Below are 14840 nucleotides of genomic sequence, written 5' to 3'. Positions count from 1 at the left end.
AGTTGGCCTGGCCTGAGCTGTGCCATTTTCAATTCATCACTGAACTATGGAGCATGTTCAAAAGGAGGCTGCATCATTTGAGCATCTTCTGGGCTTTGTACATCATAGGGGTGCTGCAGCCAGTTTAAAAAAAAAAGAATTCTGTTCAACAGAGGGGTTGGGGACTGAGCAGGTTTCTCATAATGTATTACCCATTTTCTGGTGATTCACCTTGCTCCGGTTGCAGAAGGTGCTCAGGCACATATTACTTAATGCAGTGCCGGTCCTCAGTTCTGCAAAGAGATAACAATTTTGGGGGCAGTCTTGAATACGGTCTGATGTAAGGCTTTTCCTATGAAGAAGGGAATACAACACCTTGCAAATCAGGCATTTTCTCTTTCAAAGTGAAATTGCACTTTGGTTCTAACTAATAAATCATTGCTGGGGATAATGTCCTCCTGCCTTCCCCTAATTACAAACGGTCACCTCCGTTAGTGCTGGACTCGGCCTGCCTGGCTCTGATGTCTAGCTCTCTGAGACTTAGCTCATGGGCCGTTCTCCGTTCCTCCATGGCCAGTTTCTTTTCAGCCAAGGCTTTCTCCACCTCAATTTTCTTTTCCTACATCTTGAGTTAAGCCATCTGCAGGCTAAACTTCCTTTCAGCCTTACTGTCCGCCAGCTCCTCTGGGGACATGCCTAGGGAGGACACACTGCTCCGGGAGGGATTTTTAAATCAGGAGACAAGTTATCCACCTCCACTGTGTGCTGCACTTCAAGACTTGTGGTTAGGAACTCAAATTTCCTCCTCCACATCATCTTCCCCCCTCCTTGTCTTCCTCTGCTGCTGCCAGTGATTGATGAACTTACACCCAGGTCCTCAGAGCCATATGGAGCTTCAGTCTCCTGGTGTTTCTTTTGGCTGGAAGTCCCTTCTCCTTATAGAACTCCTTGTGGTCAACCACATTGTAGTTATCCAGGTTGGCCAGCTTAAATGTCATCCTTGCAGGTGTAGCCAGAGGCACAGACCTTCGGGTAGAATGAAGGTGAATTTGGGAAAAGCAAAAGAATAAATCAAGGACAATTTAAAATAAACTTGTAATGGTAGAAAATTATTTATATGGGATTTTATCACTGTATTTGGCCCTGTTCAAACACCAGTCCTAGATCTCACAGCTGAACACTAAAGTAGGAAATTGGGTTACTGGTTGGGGCGGGGTGAAACCCTACTCAAGCAGCAACCACAATTCTTGTCAGGGTGATACAAAATAAAACCCCAAATTAACCTGTGCTTAACCCTCTGGTAGCTTGGCAGAAAAGCAGTCAGGCTTAACTTAGAGGCAATGCGTAAAGTATTTATGCAGCACACAATCAATAATTAAGTGCAAACACAACAAACCTCCCACACCAATTTAGAAAAATAAGAGTAAAATGTAATAAATTATTTGATACCGAACGACAAAAATCCAAATCTGTAGAACCGGTAAAAATAGTGCTTAATAGCACAAAGCGCAGACCGTGGTTATCTGGTTGCGCTAAGTCACAAGTTCAGGCCTACCACATTAGAGTGTGGGTGGATATAAGGACCAGGTTATGTCCAGTGAAGACCATACCTTAACTCCTGGTTGCGTAATATTGCGAGATCCCATGTTGGGTATGTGTCATGCAGCCATTATTTTTGTCCTTCGATGCAAGGTCCTGCATTCGAGGATGCGTCCCACAGCAGTAGTTCTGAGGAGTTGTGGTTCTGCAATGCGAGTTCTGCGTCGGGCAGTGGCAATTTGGAGGAGCTGCGGGCTGTGATGCAAGTACTGCATTGAAGAATGTGTTTGCAGTGGCAGTTCCGAGGAACTGCAAGGTCCTACGTCGGGGATGTATCGTACAGCGGTGGCTCTGATGAGAGGTTGCGAGGCAATGCGTCATGCTGTGTCAGTTCTGCTTGGACCACTGTTGGGTTGGCTGATCACCTTCAGGCGCACTTCCAAGGGTCCAGGACTGGGTGGCACCACTTGGGGGGCAAGACTCGCAGCAGAGTCCAGGTTCTGGGATTAAGGTGGTTGGAGACTTTTCTGTCCCTGAGACTCTGATCGGAAGGCCACCCAACTATCTCTTGGAGTCACTCTGGTGGTCCTGGGTTCAAGATCCAGGGCCAGTCCTCACTCAGGCAGCAGAGCAACACAGCAGTCCTTCTGAGTCTTGCACATGTCTAGATGTGTATAGAAGAGTTGGGTCTGAGGGTCCACTTTTTATACCCGATGTCAGCTTTCAAGTAGAAGTTTCTAGAGGGTTCCACCCCAGAGACGTTTAGAATTTCCTGCCTCTCTGATTTGGCCACTGCTTGTCTGGGGGCACAAAATATTAGGGGGAATTCCTTTGTGAGTGTGCTGAGGCAGATTCTTTGTGATGTACAAGTGTGGCAGGTGATAACTTCTATGTTCCTATCAAATCAGAGATGGCCCGTCCTGCCAACATCTTTTACCCCTTTGTCTCACTGTCTGGGAGAAATACACAAAGACCAACTGCCGGCTACACCTAGTCATATGACAGAGGATGCGAGCTACAGGCAACAATTGTTGGGGCCAGAAAATGCCAATGTTCTAAAAGTTAAACCAAACACAAGGGGTTGGGCTCATATAGGCTGAGCCACCAAGTGTTTACACAAACAAACAATGCCAAAACTGACTGCACCGTTACAACCTCAGTTCATTCATGACCAATATATTCAATAAAAGTGATCACCATTTATTTTTGTTTGAACATCATTGTTAGAAATGAGGGTCTCTAGTTGGCAAGGGCTTTCACCTTTGTCCAAGTAGGGACCCTTCTTCCTAGTCAGGATAAGGGAGTTACACTCCTAAAATAACCCCTGCTCGCCCCCTTAATAGCTTGGCACGAGCAGTCAAGCTTATCTTATAGGCAGTGTGTAAAGCATTTGCACATAACCAACAGTAATACAGTGTAAGCACTACAAAAGGACACCACACCAGTTTAGAAAAATAGCCAATATTTTTATATACAAGGCCAAAAACAATAAGAGTCCACAATACAGTACTTAATAATCTACAGTTATCAAAACGCTTTAAAAACAGTTCCTTGATGTCGATAGCTCCGTCCGGGGCTATCACGGCGTCGTGAGCAAACAAATCCAAACAGTAAAGGCTGGTTGAGGCGTCAAGGACCAGCTACGGTGTCGGGAAGACCCGCAAACAGTACCTGTTAGAGATGCAGGGCGCCGAGGCCCTTGAATTCACTCGCGTTGCAGGTCAAGCTCCTTTCTGTTGAAATCAGGAGCGCTGGTGTCGGCAAGCATCGGGTGCTGCGGTGCGAAGTGCGGCATGCGGTGCCCTCAGGTCGCGGTGCGAGCAGCAGCTCGGTGGTGGCATCAGATGGCGTTGTCGGTGAGGCCAGGGTCGCAGTGAGAGGTGAAGGCGGTGCTCGTCCTGGTGCTGGCAGGACACGTGCAAGCAGCGTCGTCGTCGTTGCTGAAGTGCTGTGGTCGGCTGACGAACGCGAGTCGATGGTGCCGGTATCGGTAGGCCAAGGCTGCGGTGTGGGATGTGATCAGCGCGTCGTGTAACTTTACGAGCGGTGCAAGCAGCGGCGGCGGTTTCGGCGTGAAGCGGTGTCATCGGGGAAGCCAAGGCGTCGTCGTGAAGCGAGGCAGTGCGGAGTGCAGTGCCCACAGGTTGCTGTGCGTGCGAAGACTCAGTGACAGCATCAGGAGGCATCGTCGTTGAGACCGAGGTCGCATTGCAGCGGTGCTCTCTGCGGTGCCTAGGCTTCGGCGTGAAGCGAGGCGGTGAGGAGTGCGGTGCCCACAGGTCGCAGTGTGAGCAGCGGCTTGGTCGCAGCGTCAGCAGGCGTCGTCGGTGAGACCAGGGTTGCGGTGCGGCATTATGGCAGTGCCCTCTGCGTTGCCTTCAGGACACGGAGTCGTAAGCGCGTCGTAGAAGTCGTCGAGTTGCATTTCTTATGTCACAGCACAAAACACACAGTCCCCAGTGCTGAGAGCAGAAGAGCTGGAAGTCTTTGGTGTTCCTGAAACTTCTTGAACAGGGGGCAAGCTCTGCCTCAGGCCCTTGGAGCCACTCACAAAAATAGATTGCAGAAAGTTCATTCCAGTCCTTTCACTGCCCAAGACAGAAGCAGCCACTGTAGGCCAACCCAGCAAAGCAGTAGTCCCACCTCGCAGCTCTCCAGCTCTTATCCAAAAATCATTTGAACCTCTTGGCAGATGGTATCTGTGCCCAGCCAGAACCAGTTATGCCTTCTCTGGTCTGATTTCTCGGCAGGGCGTGGAGACGGCATTGTCAGAGGCAGACCAGGCCCTTTGAGGTGCAAGGAAATCTCCTCCCTCTTCCCCCATCTCAGTCCAGATCTATTCAGCCCTTTCCTGACCTACCTAGACTATCTGGAGCCACCCTTGCTTCCTAGCCATCCGACGTCCAAAACCCAGACAGGCAATCCACATTCCAGCAGAGGCACACGGGATGACTGAGCAAGAAAATACCTACTTCCTAAAAGTGGTATTTTCAAAAAGAATGTAAAAATCACCTTTACTAAAAGATGCATCGTTAGATCCTGAGTTCAGGCATACTAAATTGTACGTTCCCACCTAGTTCCCAGGGCTAGTTATATTTATAAGATATTATAAACAAACTTCCCATTCTGTCCTGAGGGGAACAGGTAGCCTTGCAATAGTGAAAAACAACATGTTCTGTAATTCACTACCAGGACATGCCACACACACCAGGGCATGTCCTACCTTTCACATACACTGCACCCTGCCCACAGGGGTACTTTTGGGCCTACCTTAGGGGCGCCTGACATGTAAGAAAATGGAAGGTTAGGCACTGGCCAGTGTGTGCACAGGCCACGTCGACATGACAGTTACAAACTGCGCATAGACTCTTCAATGGTAGGTCTGAGGTACCTTTTCCGGGCTACTCACGTGGGTGGCACAATCCGTGCTGCAGGCCCACGCGTAGCATTTGATTGCCAAGCCCTGGCACACTCAGTGCACTTTACTAGGGGCTGACTAGAAAAACAAACAGCCAATCAGGGAAACACCAATCCATAACATACTTTACCACAGGAGCACTTGCACTTTACCACTGATCAGCAGTGCGAAAAGAGTGCAGAAACACTACGCAAGCAAAAACAGTCAAAACCGGGAGGGCAGAAAGCAAAAACTCAGGGGAAACATGCCAAAAGATGCCAAGTCTAACGATCATAAAAATACTTTTGTTTTTTGTCACATTCAAAGAACCAATGCAAAACAAATCTTAAATATTCTTTCCACCCACCAACATAAATTATTGCACAACAGTGAATACAAACAAACATTGACAAAAAGAATGCACAATAGTAATCAAAAACAAAAAATATGTACAGTAATGAATCAGTTCTGGTTGTTTCATTGTCCAAAACAAGAGCTAAATATCTATCAATAATACATGATACTACATTCAACTCATAAGCTCTTATTCATGGATGGTGCACCCCTAACACAATAAGGCTACTGTGCCCAGGAGACATATTTCACAGTTCAATTGTTTATTTCCTGGTTCTCCGTGTCATTCATTTATAGTTGTTGGGTACACTGATGCTTGTTTGCGCATTTCGAACCCACTACAACACTTTTTTGGGGTTCTCCTCGGAACACGGAACTGGTATCCACTCTGCAACACAAAAATCAATAGACCTGTGCGAAATATATGTGCAGCCGTGGCATCGAACATTGTCCTTTCAACACATTCAACCAAACAGAATCATACCCGGGGGTTCACCGCAAGAAGCCTTAAACACAGTCGGTATAACATCTGTTGTCTATAAACATTTTGCAAAATATGGAAGACCAACTTCCGACTAATACTCAGATAAAATGCATATCCTACATCTCTGCAAACTTTACTTGTTCATTTGTGGTTTCAATTCTTCTCACATCGCCTGTCATCAATGACTCGATACGGAAGGGCCGTTTTAAACCGGAAACGTCCCACTGCGGTTTATATAAAACAACTTCCAATTGGCTCATCGCCCCACCAGCGTATCTAGCACTTTCAGTCCCTGGGAAAGGGATCATGGGATGTGTAGTTTTGAAATTCGCTATTATTCAGACCAAAGTGAACACTGCAGAAACTCAATTTCTGACAACTCCATGTTCCAAACCAGCGAAAGGTTACTCATATAGTTAATCACATTATTAGGAAATGATAGCAACTGCAATTAAACAATCAGAACTGGTTCATTACTGTACATACATTTTGTTTTTGATTACTGTTGTGCATTTTTTCGTCAATTTCTGTTTGTATCCACTGATGTGTATTAATTTATGTTGGTGGTTGTGAAGAATATTTATGATTTGCTTTGTATTGGTTCTTTGTGTGTGACAAAAAACAAAAGTATTTTTTATGATGTTCAAAAAAATAAATGGTGATCACTTTTATTGAATATAGTGGTCATGAATTAACTGAGGTTGTAAAGGTGCAGTCAGTTTTGGCATTGTTTGTTTGTGTAAACTTTCTATAAGCAGCATTTTCAGAGTTATGACTTAAAATCCAACTTTTCCATTAAAGAGTGTTTTAAATTACAATTGTTTTGACACCAAACCTGACATTCCTTCCTGCCCCCAATTGAAAGTTATTTTCAAAAGACAACGGTCCTTAGAAAGGAAGGGAATTGAGACAATAAATATAGACTAGATAGAACTATATTGTTAAGAATGCCCAGCCGGACACTTTAATTTCTTGATGAAAGTAATATGAAACAAAAGAATGGAGCACAAAGTGCGATGGAAGTGGGACACCAGCCGATGTCCAACCAACACACTTGGGGAACAAACAGAAGGGAGGGAATATTCAGGCAAAGATAGGTTATCAAACAATTAAAATTGCAAAATGATAATCCACATTATACACATATGCATGCTCAAAATATATGTTAACTCTGCATTTAGTGTACTTTTTGTCGACGACGTTCCGAACCACACATATTATTGGTTCATCCTCAGGACAAAAAATGATTGCCTAAAGAATTAATAATTAAGCTTGAACCCCAATCCGGATAAGCTGAGGATCGCTTTGGTGAGAGTATTAATTCAGGTGACTTTCTAGGGATAGAGTCTACGCAATTACAAGGAAATCGGGGGGAACGTTGCCCTGGTCCAAGAGTCTGAAATCAGGAAAGTGCAGGTCCACAATGGGGGTCCTTGCACAGCGTGAGGATGTCTTCACCAGTTGAAGACATCCTCACGCTGTGCATTTTTTTGTCCTGAGGATGAACCAATAATATGTGTGGTTCGAAACGTCGTCGACAAAAAGTACACTAAATGCAGAGTTAACATATATTTTGAGCATGCATATGTGTATAATGTGGATTATCATTTTGCAATTTTAATTGTTTGATAACCTATCTTTGCCTGAATATTCCCTCCCTTCTGTGTGTTCCCCAAGTGTGTTGGTTGGACATCGGCTGGTGTCCCACTTCCATCGCACTTTGTGCTCCATTCTTTTGTTTCATATTACTTTCATCAAGAAATTAAAGTGTCCGGCTGGGCATTCTTAGCAATATAGTTCTATCTAGTCTATATTTATTGTCTCAATTCCCTTCCTTTCTAAGGACCGTTGTCTTTTGAAAATAAGTTTCTACCCATGGTCCTTAGCTTACTGCGTCCTGGGTTCCCTTGTATTACCCAATTGAAAGTTAGCATTTATTAAATGTAATAAGGTAACCCCATGTTATCTCATGGGAGTGGTAGGCATGTAGTAATGAAAAACAAATGTAAGAGTTTTTCACTACCAGGACATGTAAAAGTTGAAAGAGCATGTCCAACTTTTTTAATACAATACACCCTGTCCTATTGGCTGTTTAGTGCCTACCCAAGGGTTGACGTATTTGTATTAAACAGAAAGTAGGCCTGGCAATAGGTTTATTTTGCCAGGTCAAAATGGCAGTTTAAACTGCAGACACAGGCTGCAATGTCATGCCTAGGCATTGTTTACAATGCTCCTTAAGTGGGTGACCTAATGAATGCTGCAGGTCCCCTAGTAATGGATTGACATGGAAATATTTTGATTGGGGAGGTTTGAAGGCCTCTGCTCTAGGGTGTGAAGGATAGGAGACAGAGCGTCACTTTGAAGTATTTGGACAGCCCGCCACTACACTTCCCCAGCTCCAGAGAAATGTTACCCACAAAATAGTGTAGAGGTAGCTAAGTGGTGAAACCTCTCCCTCCTTTGTGCCTTTTGTTGTCAGTTGCCCTGACTGGGAGCTTCAACTCCCACCCCTAGTTCCTGTTGATACTATAAGACAAAGACCATGTCTTAACCTGTTTAGGAGGAATACCCAAACATAGGGAATTGCCTGAAATGACTCCCAAACCTGGACCTGTGGAATACAGTATTGGAAACTTCATATGCACCGCCAGACCATTATAAGACCTTGTGATCCTTGTTCCCCTGCAGTGCGTCTCTACAGAGAGTGGCTTGCTCCCGGGGCTCGTGAACGCCCTTGCTCAGGCTGCAAAGCTTTGCATAAAGTCAGAGACGTGGAAGGTCCTCCTACATAACAAAACTGCCCAAGAAATACCATAACGTGTTAGCACTACGAAACATCGTTAACACATTCCGCAATTTATGTTCAACCACAAGAAACAGATCCTGTGATGACTTACCACTACAGTGGTTCACACTTGCTGGTTCATCACATCAGCAAGATCACTGCTGCGACCTGCATAGGCTTTTCATTTGTTTGTCAGGTGAGCTTGATCTTTGGTTCGAAGGAAGATCCCAGAATTTCCCTTGCTTCCACTGGTGTGAGAGTGTCCATGCACTTGTTAGCTGTTTCTTTTTATTTGACCTGGAGGTGCACAACCGTACTACCGGGACATTGGGAGGACCACAGGGCTAAATTGCAGACAAGCTCTTCTACTCCAGCAAAGAACTGTGTACACTTCCAAGAGCAGTGCAAACAATGGATTGTGTAGTTAATCATATAGAGTAACAGTACTACTCATAGAAGAAAAACTAGTTGTAATGTCTGAGGCCAACTCTAGATGGCATGACTATGGAAACCATATGAATCTACAGCGCTACATGTTATAAACAGATGCTTACAGTGTAAGTACATTTTCTTTTACTCTGATTGTGGTTTATAAGTGAATTGTAGACGTTTAATTTATATATGAGGTGCACATCTTTATTTTTTTTATATAACTAGTTTTCTGCTTTGCCTGATTCCTTGTAGTGATAATGAAGAATGTGCCACCTCCTTTTTTTGTTCAATACTATGGGAGAGTATTTTTTGCTATACTGAGTGAAGCGAAGGCAGTGACATTGTGCACCATGTGATTGAGTGAAGTCTTTTTCCCCAGGCCGGCTTGACTCTGCTGGACGTGTCCAGAAATCTTGATGCTTCTGTCAACATCAGAAAGATCATCAAAGAGAAAACAGAGGTAATTGTAAGCTTCTGCTCTTATGAAACAAAGGCTTAGATGAGAAAGGAGGCATGGCACATCAAAGTAATAAGATATTGTGTTGTTTTGTAAGATGCTAACTTTGGACCCTCCAGAACTGGGTTCTAGGACCCGTTTTGCCATTTATCCAATGTTTATGTGATTCTGGGCAAATCAATTCAACATGTGAATGAAAAATATGTAAAGGCACCCATTAAGGAGCACAGACATGAATCATTTTCATATGCAGATTCAATATAATCTGCAGTTCCTTCTCCTATTGCTAGTATATTTTCTGTTCCATCTATCCAATCTTTTCAAAGTCGGCGCATTCTTTCTATGGACTACTTTGAAAACCAGGTCTGTGCTCATCAGATGTCAAGTTATTTGATTTTCATCAATTCTGCCTGTGAAGTTAGCCTTCAACTGTGAGCCAAACTACCATAATAGTTAGACTTCACGTTTATGGCAGAAAGTTTCAGCATGCGACTAACTGGTGTTACGAAGGCCAAAACTGGGAGAAGAGTCTGCTGGCAGGTGTCTCACTGGTAGAAAATTTGCCCGGGAGCTTATTGGCCAGTTGACAACTAAATAGGCACAGCCCTTTTGTTGTGCGACAGGTGGCACAATGAGGGAGCGCACAATAAAATCAGCGATACTCTCAGAGATTTGTGTCACAGGGACCAATGTATCATGTTTCAGGAGGTCCAAGAGTGTTGTGGAGTGGGCTCAGGATAGTTTCTGCAGTTTTCGAAATCACAAAGCCCGTGAAAATATGGATGTGTTCTCTTGATATTCCAGTTAGTCCATGCACATTGTACGTACCATTGAATCTGTGTTCCTCTAGGCATTTGGTTTCTTGGTTTCACACAGCCCTCATGCAGGGTAGACAGTGAAGGGAGTTTCTAGTGAGACAGAAGTGGGCTACCGACCTGTTAGAGCCACTGATGGATAAGGAGTAGTGCGCAGCATGCGCAGTCGTGTGGGGGGTGTACAGCAATACCCGGTTCAACTTGGCTCATTTTTATGTGTTGCACCGCGCACACCTCTCGCCAGTGAGATTGAAGAGCATATACCTGGGTAGGTCAGACGCATGCCCCAGATGCGGATGGGGAGAGGGGTTTCTTCACATGTTGGTGAGTTGCATGCCCATAGAGGGATATTGGAGGGAATTGGTGCTTGAACTCTGGAGGCTCACACACATTCATTTGGAAGTGATTATTAGGCACTGTCTCTTGAATTTGTTTTTATGCCCCTAAAAAGGTAGGATGCAATACAAGATGGCACTACCTGGGTTCGTTTTGGTAAAGCTCAGAGTGGCCATTAGGTGGTTGTCCCTGGTTTGCCATTCATTGTGTATGTGGGACAGATATACTACTGAATGTGCACTGGCAAAGGAAAGGTGGATGCGAGAGGTCAGGACAAATGAAAACATAGAGTAGGATTGTCTGGCATGGGCCGCAATGCTACAAGATCTGACCGCCCCAGCAAACGATGGGCCGCATTGACCTCATTGGTCGAGCTTATGCAAGCACCTGCGGGCGACCTTGGGAGGGACCATAGAGAGCCTAAAGAAGCTCCTGAAGCCTGACAATACTAGGGCAGTCCAGACCGGGCCTCCGGAGATTTTAACCCACTGTTCCTGTCCACACCGATGAAATGGAAGTTTGTGAGTCCCTTGCTACTGTAACGCTCCTGATAGTATATATCTGCTCTGCATGTTACTATTATTTGTATCATGATTGTTTGTTGTATCTAAAAAATGAAAATAAACATATAAAAAAGTTTTTTGCCAGAAAGTTAGTGATGCGCAACACAAATAAAACATCTGTTTATTGAGCACCATAACAGGTTAATCGTATAAGCAAGTTTACAGAGAGCTGAAAATTGCAGAACAAGATAGCTCAACCGTGCAAAAGATGACTGGGTCATCACTTCATGTGCTATGAGGCAGGAGTTGATCCAAGAGATGCAGTTGATTCTTACCTTTTGTCAAGAAGGTAATAGTATTTCAGCACCCCTTTTTATACCTTACTTATCAGAGTCACACTATGAAAGCTCTCAGAAGTTTTTAGGTAGTGACTGCTACCTTTTATGATGAGGTTCAAGGGCCAGTTTAATAAGGAATGGCACTAGCAGGAAGATATTTAAAACTGCCAGATTACACTCGTTCCTTGGTAGCTTATCCTTAAGCTTTCATTGTAGCCTCCACTTTGTTCATAACACATATTTATTTATAGCTTTTCTATTGTGCAGATCTTGCCACAAGGGCAGCACAGTACCCTACATGGAACAGCTCATAAAAAGAGAACATTATGACCAAGAACAGTAACAAAAGTAAAGGCATGTCAGAGGAATTGATCATGAAGGAAGAGTTTAAAAAGCAGCAAACAGCACTTTTAGGTCTTTAAAGAAAGCAACTAAGTTATGATTTATTCTGATGTGGTCATGGATGCTATTCCAATGCCTTAAAAGATTTGCTTTGATGGTTTCTATTTTTTCTCTTTGGGGATTTCTAGAATTAGCCTGTTTCTATTTCTAGAATTTCTATGTTCATCTGTGAGTTACAGTTTGTTCTTCAAGTAGGGGAGTAGTCCATTGTGAATTGACTCACTAGTCATGCATCCGATTCTCCCTTATCTTCTTGTGAACTGCTTCCCACAGCAACACACCAACCCCACCTCCAGCTGTGTTGCCAGCCGTAAGAAGCTCCACGAGGGTCCCTGATGCATCAGCTTGTCACCATGGGAGACAGTGAGGCACATAACAGAGCTAAAGTGAGCATGCAGTACATTTGGCTACATTCACTAAGGGCTCCTCTGCAACTGGCACTACTGGAACCCTCTGGTACGGTGAGGACATAAGGTTCCAGAAGGATACATACAAAGAATGGAAAGCATGGAGAGACATGACACCACAGATGATTTTGTACTTGGATGTAATGCTAGGCTTCATGTGTAATGCCTGAAAAATGAAGCCCAACAAATTGGTTGTGATTTACTCATTACCAGATTGGATCTCTGTGACTCCCTGATAGATAAATTCGCTATATGAAATTCAGAAATCAAACAATCTGAGCCATTGCATATCAAATTTAGCCAATCATCAAATCCAAGAATCACTTAACACATTCCTCATGCATTCCACAGTAACAATGGCAAAGCCAACAGAAACAACTTTTATGGGGGTCAGGTTGGAAAACGCTCCAGAAGGTCTCCAAAATTGCCTTCCCATAGCTAAAGACACTTTAAAGCACCTCTCTCATATTATACCGTGCGTCAGCAGAAAAGTGCTAGATTTTTTCCTGGAGTGGGAAAAATGTGACACTTGACACACTTTAAACTTTGTAAAAATACCTTTTAACGTAACTATAGGAAGCAAGTTTTGTATCTCAAGTTTTCTTTTCTGGGGAAGGAAATGTACTCCACACAGATCATTAAGAAACGCACCTTCTGAGGAGGTGACTCCAGCAAGGAGGTAGAGGTGGACCCGCGCCCGGAGCGGTTCAGGTAGGTGTAAGCAGTGACCGGAGCGACCGGAGAGCCTTGCAAGCAGCCAAGCCAAGCAGCCAAGCAGGCAAGCGGGCAGGTGCGCAGCAGCACCGCAGCATTGGTGGGCCTCAAGCGTGCTAGAGTGTGAGTGCAAGAGTGCGGCCCCCTTTAGCAGGAGGCCACAGAGTGAAGTGCCCGGGAGAGTTCCCGGCGGCGGCCCAGCTAGGCTGGATGCGGCCTCCAGCGAGCGCTGCTCTCTCACTCCCTCCAATCCCCCCCTCTACCGCCACCGACTGCTACCTACCACTACATTGTGACCAGAACTCAGCGGCTCCAGGCAATTTTGCTTCATTCCTCCACCCCTCCCACCTACCCACCCAATTATACCCCCAGGACCAATTATAGTCACACCCACTCCTCCCCCTCCTGAGGTAGTATAACAGGAATGCAGTCGGGGAAAGTAAGAAGTGCAACCCTGACAAAGGACAAGGAGAAGGCCAAAGAGGCTGCAGTCAAAGAACAATCAAAAGGGAATTGGTTCCTTTCTGTGGTTCCTGAATTAAAGCGCCAAACGCTTTGGGGAATAAGACACCAAAAACATTTCTGATCTCAGTGATGTATATCCTGACATGTTCCACAATTATCTCAACAAAACATAATTTTCATTAAAATCAAATTTATTAAAAACTTAGTCAAAAAACAGCATCATATATAATCAACAGTTTTGCATGTAAAAACAATCACAATACATTGACATTGAACACATGTATATTCACAATAGTTAAAAATAGCCAAGTTGTCGACGCGTTTCGGTGTTTAAGATTGATGATACACCTTCCTCAGGACTACAATCAAATTTCTTCAATCTAAAAATATATGGAACAGTCAATTAGTATACATTCATTGAGGGATCTCATTTACAGAAAGTTTTTTCTACAATTCTATCGGTGTCTAGAGTATAAATTAGATGATTTCTTACTCAATTCGCAGTATTCAATTTGCGTTGTCAGTCTTAATCCTGGGGATAGATAAATCTTATCCACTTTTATATTTCTGCCTCGTTCCTTTAAAAGACCTGTGTACACATAATATTATGTTGTGTACAATTAGTGTGTTAATTTAATCCACAAAACTACTTCTTTGTCACCACAAAGGTTAGGTAATCTAATGCTTACTTTGTATTTTATAATAGGAGCCTTAGGGTTTTATTTTCTTGTGTTGAAATCAATCAAATGGAAATTTTTATCCTTGTCCACTGTTGATAATCCAGGTGGTTCCTTAAAATAACCTGTGTATACATAACGGTATTAGATGTACAGTCAGTGTATTTCCTTTAAGACACAAAGATTCCAAGTACTGTACAGAACTAGTCAAAAGTAAGCTTACTATGTAGCTGGTAGTAGGAGCGTCTTTTCCACTTCTAGCTCTGCAGTCAAAGAACTACAAAGCATGAAATCGCCAGGCCCCGGTCCCCCTGTTAAAGATGAATCATACCGGAGGCAAGAACCCGGAGCCTCAACAGACGCACCGCTACTGCCAACAAATGTAACAACCGCAAAAACTGCAAATAACTGGCTAAAAGCCATATCAACATCATCTACAGCGGCGACTCCAGCTGCGAAACAGGGTGGCAGTGCCAAAGCCATCCCACTCAGGCACCACTCTGGACCTAACAGCAGCAAAAAGGCACTGATTTCGGATTTTTTAAAAGTTGTAAAAGAATCCACCTCAGTCAATCAACACCGAAGTGACTCTGGCACCTCCAAAATAATAGACAAAATCAGTATTAGCCCAGCATCAGTGAGCGAGGCCACCACCTGCACTCCCAGTGGAAAAACTTCAAACCGGGAGTACGGGAGGAGAGGTTCCCAGTCACCTCAACAATTGGAAGTCTCATACAAAGCAATCATAGCCGTTCC

The 14840-nt window shown here is 44.2% G+C and overlaps 1 protein-coding gene across 1 annotated transcript in view; it reads left to right on the top strand.

Annotated features, from left to right (window-relative positions):
• LOC147659060 (uncharacterized) overlaps positions 1–14840 on the top strand; it is a 140158-nt gene that overhangs the window by 34940 nt on the left and 90378 nt on the right. The window contains exon 3 of the mRNA XM_086951999.1: positions 9350–9430. Within this exon, the coding sequence (XP_086808125.1) occupies positions 9350–9430 (81 nt within the window). The remainder of the gene's footprint in view (positions 1–9349; positions 9431–14840) is intronic.

The sequence above is a fragment of the Lissotriton vulgaris genome, unplaced genomic scaffold (assembly GCF_964263255.1).
Source record: "Lissotriton vulgaris unplaced genomic scaffold, aLisVul1.2 SCAFFOLD_968, whole genome shotgun sequence".
In the NCBI taxonomy this organism is placed as follows: domain Eukaryota; kingdom Metazoa; phylum Chordata; class Amphibia; order Caudata; family Salamandridae; genus Lissotriton; species Lissotriton vulgaris.
The sequence above is the reverse complement of the archived record's forward strand: the minus strand, read 5'-3'. Positions and strand labels throughout refer to the sequence as shown.